The following is a 12,117-nucleotide window of genomic DNA, read 5'->3' on the forward strand; positions in this document are numbered from 1 at the left end:
GCTGAACTTAATGAATAAGCCGATTGTAAAATTTATCATATGAAACAATGATACATTATGACCCAAACGACACAGTAGATTATCTTCAATGTTCCTAATATTGATTCTAGACTACGTTGGATTTATGATGATTATCGAGATCATAATGTTGCGTTCTACGTGTTTGTGGATCTGAAGTAATTGATAATAACACTTGATGAAGAATCAAGACACAATTTATTCACCAGTAAGCACTATTACACAGGACAGTTCTAAAAACACGTTTACACTTTTCGAAAGACTACGACAAACACGCTGAGAAACAATCAACAACACAGCCTTCAGGCTATAATGGTGAAGACAGCTTCACGACAAAGAACTAAAGTACAGCTCCCGATTCGGTCGATCACTCTCAAGCTAATCTCTGAACTCAAGACACTATTTTCTCCTTGTACAGGCAGGGTATATATAGCTTTAACCTACCTTTCAGAATATTCCCTAGAAAACCACTAAGAAGGTGTTCTAGAATGTTCCCGTCTATGGCATCTATGGCATCTTGCCAATTTTGTCACCAAATATCGCCAAATGGACGATTTTGCACCAAATCTGGGAACTTTGCCTTTCCCTGCCACTTTCTGGCAACCCTAACGCCGCTTTGCGCGGAAGCTATCTCACCGCTCAGCATTTCGCAACAATACGTTTTATCAAAAAACAAAGTGAAAACAATTGATTTAATAAATATTTTGAAAGTTTAAAACATCAATCGTTACAAGCGTTGGCGTTGTTTTTTGGCATTAAAAAAAATTAGTAAACTGGATAAATGGGTAAAGCAGTGTACGTCAGGGCTAACTGCTTTAATGTGGCTAGTAGGCACTATAACCTTGGTGATGCAATATTTGGGAGATTAAATTAATCTAGCAGCCTTCCAGTTGTAAATAATTTATGTGAAAATCATGCCAGTAAAAGCAAGGGGCAGTAAACAGCTGCGTATGCATTTCATTCACTCATTCAAGACTCAAGAAAACATTGTCCAATTTTAATTAGTGTGCTACTGAGCAGAAATTTAGTTTCGTAATAGTACAATTAATGCCCACAATTAAAGTTATTTCTTCTAGGTTATTAAGTGAAAACAACTCTAAAAGTAGATATGTGGTCAGATCTATTTTTAAAAATAGAACTCTTATGTGTGTAGGGAAGTAAATACTGTAGATAAAAGAATAAGTCTTATTATTTATATTCTCATGATTTTTTTAGCATTCAGTAACATTTAATATTGAGAAAATTTTGTTATCTTAAAATTCACATTTATAAGGATCAGCGAATTTAGAGCAGAATGATTTCTGCACAAATTTCGAGAAGAAAAATTATATATAGTCAAGTGACATCTACGTACACCATCATAATTGACGCATGTGTAATCTCTAGTCCTCTCTCCTGGGCCACAGACAGCTTGGGGATCCAGAATGGAACAGTTACTCCAGCTCCCATACTGCCAATCAAAAATCTCGATTTCAGAGCATTCGTCTAGTTCCTGCAGATGAGGACATTGCTTTCCTTCATTACTCGGGCTGACAACGACGCTGCGATCACGACGTCTATATCCTGAAAGGAAAAAGAAAACAAAAACGCTTCTTCAGATTATTTCTTTCATCATTAAAGTAGGCGCAGAACGCATTTGCAAAACTTCATTTTCATTTTGCTTCCACGTTTTCTCTTCTTATTATACTCCAACTGAAATACAGTTTTATTTCCATTTGTTCAATTCTTAATTCACTTGTAAAATACGTATATGAGTTGCCCATAAGAATATCATGCAACTTTATCCTGTATTCAAAAGAAAAACACGCGAATAAACAACTTATTTGCTTTTCTGAATAGAAAGCGATATTGTAAAAGTTCAAGAATATCATGCAACTTTATCCTGTATTCAGTTTACATTAGCAGCAGAGTTTATATTAAAGGCTTGATTATACTTATATTTTACAAAGTATATGGTTGGGACTAAATATTGTTCATATATTCTGCGGGGATCACGTGTGCGCACGTAGAAGCATATTAATGATATAAGAAAAATTTCACTATTACCATGATTTTTATCATGTTTTTCTTGCGAACACAAACTGAAACTGTATATTTCTTTTGTAAATATCGTTTGAAACTAAGTTTGTTCTCTATGAGGTGTAAGTTACACCAACCGTTTTTGTTTAATCGCTGCTTTATCGCCGCTTGGACACCAAAAATTCATTATTATATATCGATTTGTTTTATCGCAGCTGATCACCAAAAATTCATTATTATAAACACCATGTAGAAACCAATTTCTCTTAAACTGCCAGCTACGAAGGCATGGCTCTTCTTAGACAGGTAATCTCGGTGTTTGTCGTGTTCAACTACACAAACAAACAAACGTCATAATGACTGCGACAGCTGTCGTAATTCTTTTTTGGCCCAATATCACAGAATAGAGTGCCTTGAACACTAAGTTAAAGTCAAAAAGTTAACAATGGATCTTTAACTCAGGTATTATTCTCAAAACTCTGATATCATTCAGAAAGGGTTCTGTTACAGTTTTCGTACATTGAATAGTAAATGGGAAGGACCATGTCTATGGAAGCGACTAGCATAACTCACATATTTGACATACCGTAATAATACCTACGAATAATGATACACAGATTGCAGCACAAATGACACATTTGCAAGTTTCTAAATGATACACACGCCTCTGAATTTGCATTGATGAAAGCTGCGAGAGTTGAATGGTTGGTAAATTTCGTCCGCTGTTCCTGCCTGCATTATTGCGACGACTCTCGCTCACAAATGAATGTATTTAGGGGCAAATTTCAATCTATTATTACATCATCCCTCGTTTACGCCAAACAGCGAAGTCTGCTGTAATAATAGATTGAGTGTCTCACTTCCATGGAGTAATCATAAAGCAGGGCAGAAAGCGTGTTGTCGGTGAGGCATGAATTGGAACACAACTGAGATGTATGTGCATAGTTCCGCATAGACTGTGTGCAAATTTAACCAAAATTTATTGTTATATACAGCTTACAAACAGAAGCATTTGTTTTATTTAACAGAAGCATTTGTGAATGTTTGAAATAGCCTTCCATTCTGCTTTAAGTCATGCAATAATGCTTGACAAATAAATAATATATTTATTTACTAAATACAAGAAATGCGATTTATTTCGCATATTATCATAACTTTAAATAAAATTTTGATGTGATTAATAAGAAATTGTTATAGATTATGATTCTTTCCAAAAGCTAAAATATTAATAGTACTGCTTAAAAGCAATTTATTAAAAGTCTAATTTATATTTTTCAAATCAATTTGTTTGTTTGTAGCAATCCTCCAAACCAACGGGGAGTTGAGTTTTGAGAGAGGTACCCCCGGATTCCATTTCGACCATTCTCATATTCGTGCAAGTTTTATCAGCCGAGATATTAATTAAAAATTCTGAAAACGCTCATTTTCGACATTATTTTTCCAAGCGGCAACGGTCTCGCGCACTAGAGATAAAAATCTGCTTTATTTCGAAAACGTTACCACTGCTCACTTTCAAATCGTGGAGTTTGTTAATAAAAATTTGTAAGTATTACAAATATGAAATAAAAACAGCACTGCCAAACATTAAATATATTATTATTATATAAGGCCATGTTCTGACGTTGAAGAAAGCACACGATTTCATTGTATGTCGAAAATGTTTCGTTAATATGAGTAATTTAAATAAATGCTTGCTGTTGGCAACTTTTTTTTTTCAAGTGACACGGTATGTTATTGCCAGGTAATTATTTTATTGATGCTTTTATTGAAAATGTTGTTGTATTACATTAAATTTAAATCATGATATTGCATACGTACAGGAACTGACTCGAAATCTGAAAACACTTTGTTTCCTTGTTTGGCAACAAAAAAAATTGTTTACGAATTGGTTTATCCTTGGAAAGAATGAACTGATTTCATTCGCATTGAAATATTTTTAAGCATTTTCTTTTCACGTGTACATAGCAAAAAAAATCTGAAAATATTACGTCCAAACGGGCGTTTTTTAGCATTTTGTGTTATCTTTACTTATTAAATATCACTTTCTTCGCAACTAAACCATACAATTCAGTTCAACAGCAGTATCGCAAAATAATTCTAAAATGAGTATATCGTTAGAATTTCGGATACACTGTCTCGCGCGCTGGAGATAAAAATGTTTTTTCTGTACAAAGTTGCGATGGCTCGCTTTGAAATCCTTGAGTTTGCTAATCAAAAATTAGTTAAAGTTTTACAAAATATGAAATCGATAATAAAACAAATTCTAAATTAGGGCTACCAGATGCCCATATTCGATGATAGATTTCGTTATTCAAACTTTGATAGCTCTAGGTACCGTCGCTTTATCACAGTGCGAGAAACATACATATATTCTTGCAGATTCTTCATTATTTAATTTCTTTAAACATAATACAGGGCGATAATATTCGGTGGCAACAATTTGAAAAGTGAAACAATGCCAAAATGAAATTAATAGTTCTTCTGGGCAAACTGCCCCTTTCGACTTAAAAAAATAAAATAAATAAATCCTTCGTTTCAAATACATTTATAAAAAATAAAAATCTGAAAGATTTAAGATTTTGAATTAAGACCAAAGGGCGTTTTTCTAACATTTTGTGTGTTACCTTTATTTATTAAATATCACGTTCTTCGCACTTAAAACCTAAAATTGAGTTCAAGATCAATATCGCAAAATAGTTTAAATTGAGCATATCTTTAGAATTTCCGATAGAGTCTCGAACGCTGGAGATTAAAATATTTCTCCTGTACAACGTTGCCATTGCTTGCTTTGAAATCTTTGAGTTTGGTAATAAAAAATTCGTTAAAGTTTTACAAAATATGAAATCGATAATAAAACAAATTTCGAGTTTGTTCTTCCACATGCCCATATTCGCAGTAGGATTACGTCATTCAAAATTCGATAGCTCTATGTACCGTTGCTTTATCACAATGCGAGAAATATACATACATTTATGCAGATTTTTCCTTATTTAATTTCTTCAAATATAATGTAGGACTCTTAGATTTGGTGGCAACAGTTTAGAAAGTGGAATGGATATTTATAGTGAACCAACGCAAAATCGCAAAACAAAAAACAAAAGTCCATTGAGCTTTAAAAAAAAAAACACTAATGACTCTGCAAACTTATGTTAAATTTCAAAATAATAGCCGATCTCTTTGGCTTGCGTATTCTAAATACGATATACTGAATTACTTAATATGTTACTTAGTATGTATTAAAAATAAATACTGAATTGGGGTTGTATTTTATTTTCTAATTTTGACACCAATTCTGAATATCCAGCAAACTTAGAAAAGGTTAATTGATGACTCGTGGATTTACAAATTACCTCAGTCCCGCATATCAACCAATGCCACATATCTCTAAATAGTGGTAATGATAAACAAGAACAAATGATCAAGACTCTGCATAAATCAAGAACTAGACGCGCTCTTAAATTCACCTCCAAGCATGGCCACGACGATTGCAGCGCCACCAATCCTCTCAGCTGCCAAGAACAGGGCTGAAACGCGTCGTTTAATCTCTCCAAGTGCCATCACACGGCGAAAACTTCGCTTTTATTAAATGCCCGTGAAAAATAGCTGCAACACCGCCACCAATTCAAACGATCGCGAAGGCAAGGAAAGACAAGCGAGTTAGTCGTCGTAACTCGAAAGGCTAGTGCCACATTCCATGATGTTCTGGAAGTTAATGTAAATAAATCGTTCTTGGGCCGCAAAATCTTAAACAGGATTTTCGTGTTAGGAGAAAATCGAAGTAAATGATGATTAAAAGAGACTGCCATGGATCAGGACACAAGTGGGTTCCGAAGGATGAATGAATAGATTCCAGGAATAAAAGCTTGGCATTCTCTTTTTAATTTTTGAAATAACGGAGGAAAATTAATACAAATTTTGAATGCGTCTTTATGTCTTTATCTCTCTCTCTCTCTTTTTTTTTTTGCCGTGCATATTTTCTTTTTTAAACAAGAGCCAGATGCCAACTGGAATGAATTAATGTGGAAAGGATGTGAAATAGTTTGAATATTTTAATTAAACTTAATTTATACAGCGTGAACAATTTTTGAATCAGTCACATTTTTTTACACTTTGATAAATAGTATAAAAGTTATATAAAATTCAGTTAAGATCTCGCGCTCTTCTTGTTTTGCTAAGAATGGAAAACATTTCATTCTCAAAATTCGTAGCAACAGTTCGGTGCCCTCTGGATGCTTCTCCCAGGGACAGATGTTTCCCCTTGCCTCCCTCTAGCTACCATGCAGGTAGAAAGTACGAGGTGAGGCCCTAACCGGTTTTACCCATACACTGCTTTGAAGCACTGGCGATTCTTCCATGGAGACTAAAACATATATTGACATTAAGATCAATGGGTTTTGATACGATAGGATGTAAACATTTTGTAATTACGTCGTTAAATATGCATATAAATGTATATTTTCTTTTTCTACTATGTTTCAGAGTGCTAAGTATGTGAAAAGGATACTTTTTAAACAACATTTCGTTCTAAAGGGAATTAAATGCTATACGTAGTTCGATTTTATTCGATTAAGGATAACAAAAATTAAGATCAAAGTTTATTGCATTATTAATGTTAAAATTAAGCATAACTTCTTTTCTATTTACAGAGTTTCTTCTTAAAATACTTTCACAATTATGACATGAATTTTTAGCTTCTGAGGCATCTTTTAAATCGAAAATCTGAGTCAATTTATAATTAATGCTCTATTCGGTCCATTTCAGATTAGAGCATCTTTTATTTTAACAGTGAAATACGTTAAAAATTGGTGCTGATTTCCACGTACTTAACTTTCTATGAATATTTCTGAAAGGGAATAATAAAAAGGATTCTTTTTTTTACATTATTATTTGAAACTTGTAACTGAGTTATTATGAAATGAAAGGAAATAATTCTTTTAGTTACACTTATCAGATATTTTTACCCTTAATTTCAACAATACATATTCTAAACCTCTTCTTCATTACTTTCTTAAGTACGCATCTCATAGAATTTGCTTTCCAATACCTTTTAACACATTGCTTTCCAGTACGAACAATTCTTGCTTCAATAGTTTTATATCGTATTTGTCAACAGGATTTCAATTTATGTTTACAATTCAATGTTAATGTCATTATATATTTAGATAATATTTATAATCATTCTGAATTCAGATATATTTAATAGCTAAACTTCTTCACAGTAACTTTCGGAGGAGTTTATGAACGAATAAATCCTCTATTTCGAAATACATTTATAAATAATTTAATAAATATTTACGTATTTTGTTAAAGGAAGATACATGCCTTTTGCAAGCATAGGCATAAATACCATACATATTTCATACTTTTCATTTTCGGCATGTGCAAATCTTTAATTTCTGTGCATTCACTATATTTTTCGAGTAAAGTAATTTACAATAATTTAGCATATATCAGATTTTTACGTAAGAAATATGCACAAATATAATTTGAATGAAAATTACATGCATTATTTTTAATACCCACTCGAAGGTCAGTTGTTCTTCGAAATTCCTCCATGATGGCATTTTTCCTTTAGGCAGTTAGCCCTTGCATGCTTTACTCTATTTAATAAAATCTTAACCTGACTTATGTGACTAATTACAAATATTTTAACAATAATAACATAATTTTATATTTACATTTAGCCATCAAGTTTTAAACGTTTGACTTAAAACACGTTTTAGAATACATTCATAATCAAATTCAAATCTTCTAGTAAATATATTATGGCAGAGCATTCAATAATTATTATAGAGATTTTACCCAGTTTAATAATTCTCTGATAGTATTAATAAATAATAATTATCCATTTCACATTTAAACATTAACCTCAATATCATCAGATCGCAATCTATCACACAATGAATGTTTCTTTTATACGGAAGTGTCCCGTTTTTCGATTTGTATGGAACTGTCGTGTGTCGAAATACTATCAAAGCTGTCATGGGAGCTTCTGAATGTAAACAAAAAACACCCTATCTGGAGACCAAAGCTTGGAAGCAGTGCTTCACGCCTAGTGCGGTGTTGGCCCCTCCTTTTATTCTTACCTCCATGCTACTACGCTTCTGATTGACGATAGTTTTCTTGTTATATTTGGATTCAAAATTGGCTATAAACAGTTTTGAGAATACAAATTAATACATTTAAGAAACCTTAATAAAGTTGACTCATTGTTAAAAAAAACCAAGTTAGCAAGCACCATTAAAAGCACTTATACATACTGAAACAACAGAACATTCAAGAACATTACCAGGTATTTCTGCCTACTTCTTAGCAAGCCTTCGTGGTGTGGTGGTCAGCACGCTCGACGCGTATTCGAGATGTCCGTGGTTCGAATCCCGGCGAGGTTATAGATCATTTTTCACATCGCCTGCTTCCAAAACAAATGCCTAATGTCTCTACAGTGGCTCCCGAACTAAAAAATGAGGTGGATGATGATTCTCCACCACTGGGATTTAGCGTTTGGGTCCCGAAATCCCCAGTCGCCTTTTAAAAGGGAGAGTATATACGGTATTTCTTCCCCTTCTTAGCACGCCTTCGTGAAGTAGCGGTCAGCACATTTGACGCGCATTCGAGAGGTCCGTGGTTCGAGTCCCGGCGAAGGTACTGCTGATTTCCAAAAAATACCTTATGTCTCTATAACATCACTTCTCGTTTATTTAATACCTACATCCTGTATGTCTAACCCCAGCTATTTGGCACTTAATAAACAGTCATTTTGTTTTTCAAATAGACTTATAATATAGAATATAAATGAAATATCGTTAATTACATTATGCATGTAATAATTTTAAAATATGTTCAATATTTGCACCGTAGGTTAATTGTTAACACAATGATAATCAATCTCTGTTATTAAATAATGAAGAAGCCGTATGTATGTATGTGTGTGTATTTTCTCCGTACTGTGGATAAAGGACTGCACCTACAGCAACCAAACTTTGAATACACATACTCCTGCCTCCGCACATGCATACTTCAAAGTCTGAATTTTAAATTTTAAATTTAATTTTTATTTATTCCATATTTTTTTGTAAATTTAACGCATTTCTGATTAATAAACCCAACGATTTAAATGAGAGAAGTGGGAACACTATTCGAAATAAAGCATGCTTATCAGTAGAGCACCAGAGTGTTGCCATTCGGCTAAACGTAACAGTCTTTCACTCTTAATCAACAAACTCAGCTAAAAAACAATGTGTTGTCACTGCCCGAAATAAAATACTTTTATCTTCCATGCGCAATCGTGTAGCCATTCAGTTTTAATCGTAACATATTTAGCTTTCAGATTTAATCTGTCTACTACTGATTAACAAAATAAACAATTTAAAAGCAATTAACGCAGGTTTTGAGAATATTTTTTCCACTTTTAACTTCTTTGATTTAAAGAAAAGTATTTAAATTATGAGATATAGTTAGAAAACTAAATAATTTTTATAAAAATACAATAACTGGGCTAGTATATACATATTTCTTTTTTATGAGAACTATTTTTTAGCTGGCTGACTGCGTAAGCGGCTAACGTAATAATTGATAGAAAAAATTATATGTATTACTTTCAGCATTGCTATTTTTAGAACTAATATTGATTACAGATATAGAAAAACATGTATGTATAATATTTTTATCTTAGAAGGACCTTTATCTTAGAAGGCATCTATTGCTTTTGGCAGCTAGCTCTTATGTAATTTGGTATAACTAAACAAACCAGACTAACTGAACAACAATAAGAATCTGCAAAGCTGTAAGGGAGGGAAGAAGGAAACAAAAGACGTATCTAATGACCGAGTTCATATCTAACGAAATGATTAAATGATTTAAGATACGATCTTCATATACTGGATCTGAGGTTATTTGTGTATGAGAAATTAAGTATGATTCTTTATGCAAAATTCCTGTAAGTTAATTCATTTAAAATTACTCTATGAAAAAAAAAAAACCGCAATTTTCTCGCGGATCTTGGTTGTATATCTAAACATCACACGCATAAAGCAGTACTCAGCAGTGGTTACTCTGTCTTGGCTCGTAAATGGGATCGTCATGACGGGACAGGTAGGCGTGAGTATTACAACCAGTGATAGGGATACTGAAACCTTGGAACCGAATAATTCCAAGCCTATGTCATGTTATATCTTCCTTCTGAAGGTCCATCTAGTAGTAGCGGTGGACGGGCGGGAATGTTCCCCGGGCCGGAAGCGGCTAATGAGCTTCCTATCAAGCTGCGGATAGCTTCCCAACATGGGTGGCTTGAGTAGATCTTGATGGTGCAACTAAACTTCACACTCACAAAGCAGTAGTCGGTAGTGGGTACTCTGTCTTGACTCGGCGATGCTCGCAGTAGGGTCGTCATGGCGGAAAAAGTAGGCATGAATATTACAGCCAGTAGTAGGTATCAGTATCAGTATCAGTAGCGGGCGCAGCCCGAACCGCCTAACCAAACAAGTTGGTCTTATGGTCATGACAAGCCACGTCCATTTCAACAAAGGAAGCCAGTGATAGGTAAGATAAGATAAGATAAGATAAGTTTGGGCTTTCCTGTTCCAAGAACTCAATCTCACTGCAGGTCTACTCCCACTTTGGGCACATCGTGGAAGTTCAACCTCCACTATTACCCTCCAAGAGAGCAGCGCACCACCTGGATAAGACACCAAGCAGCACCGGTCGTCTAATGCTCCTACCAATCGCTTGGGCGAGCCCGTCGCAGCGGGACATTACCCAGCGACCCCGGGGGAGACCCCCGAGTTACTAGAACCACGCCGCGCTAGGACGTGCCAGACTCCGAGGCCGGCCAATAAGCGACCTTTCCCAGAGCCTTCAGAACCACCAAGTTCATAAATTTTATACCCCCGTGGTCGAGACTGCCTAGGTACAGATCCTAGCCAGTAGCTTCGCAGAGTTCTCTACGTCGACCCCCAGGGGGGGAAGCCAGTGATAGGTGTATTGAAGCCTTGGAACCGGATAATTCCAAGCCTGTGTTATGTCAGATCAACCCTCTCAGAGTTACATCAGCCCTGTGGATGGGCGGCAAAGATCCCTGGACAGGGGAGCAGCTAACGGGCCCGCTATCAAGCTGCGGTTGGTTTTCCAGCACAAGTGGATTGAACAGATCTTGATAGTACATCTATAACACTGGAAAAATCCTCAGTTCTGATGAAATATCAGGTTTAAATTAGAAGACCTACTGTTCTCATGGAAACAAATACCGAGTGCCAGCTAAATGGCCGGAAAATAATTAAAAAAATCTCATTAAGGATTAAAATTATAGTACCTATTTGTTCGCGTGGAAACAAACACCGAGTGTCCTCTAAATGGCCGAAAAAAATATCTTGTTAAGGACATACTGTTTTTGTGCGGTTCCCTTGTGACGCAAACGAAAAAGGAAAGGGAGGGGCTTTTGTCTGAGAAAAGCCGTAGGTAGAAGTCACACCGTGCAACTGTCTTGCGGAAGCTTTGTCTGTTCTTTCTGTAACTGTGCTGATTTTTTACCTTTATTTAACCCAGAAATTCTTGTTTAAGTTTTAAAATAAATATTTAAAAGACCACTGGTCTAATTATTTTCCATCTCGGTAGCTCGCTTACTTTACAACAATCACAAAGCAGTACTCCGTAGTGGTACTCAGTCTTGCCTCGGCGGGGCTTATAACGGGGTCGTTTTGTCGGAACAAGTAGGTATGGGTATTACAGCTGGTGACTAGGCTATTACGACCTGATACTGAAAACGGATAATTCCGGTTGCAGTATACTCTGGCTTCTGGAGCCGGATAACTGTAAACCCATGTTATGTCAGATCACATGCTATATTTCTCTTAACAGTTCTCGAGTATAATCCACTTCAAGAAGTATAGACAGATGAATTATTGTTTATGCGCTGTCAATTAAATACGTCAAAAATTATTTAAGCGTGACCCGCTCCTTACGGCATTATTGGCATTTGGCAATTCACGAATGAAATATATTTGAAAAATGAAACTGTTTTGTTTGTACATATCATATACATTGTTTTGCTTTCCTTTATTTTCTAATATCCATAAATTTATGTAA

General features: G+C 34.9%; 1 protein-coding gene and 1 long non-coding RNA gene across 6 annotated transcripts in view; one reads left to right on the forward strand and one right to left on the reverse strand.

The window, feature by feature from the left end:
* The window catches only part of LOC146995341 (uncharacterized), a 470,439-nt gene that overhangs the window by 412,323 nt on the left and 45,999 nt on the right, over positions 1-12,117 (forward strand). The gene's annotated exons all lie outside the window — the stretch shown is intronic.
* Positions 1-12,117, reverse strand: part of LOC118188795 (thrombospondin type-1 domain-containing protein 7B-like) — a 1,066,734-nt gene that overhangs the window by 139,830 nt on the left and 914,787 nt on the right. For all 5 annotated transcript variants that reach the window (XM_085823427.1, XM_085823425.1, XM_085823426.1 and 2 more), the window contains one exon: positions 1,373-1,581. In XM_085823427.1, the coding sequence (XP_085679553.1) occupies positions 1,373-1,581 (209 nt within the window). The remainder of the gene's footprint in view (positions 1-1,372; positions 1,582-12,117) is intronic.

This window comes from Stegodyphus dumicola, chromosome 9 (genome assembly GCF_044657685.1).
Source record: "Stegodyphus dumicola isolate Sdum_Otavi_A_Nest chromosome 9, ASM4465768v1".
Taxonomy (NCBI): Eukaryota; Metazoa; Arthropoda; class Arachnida; order Araneae; family Eresidae; genus Stegodyphus; species Stegodyphus dumicola.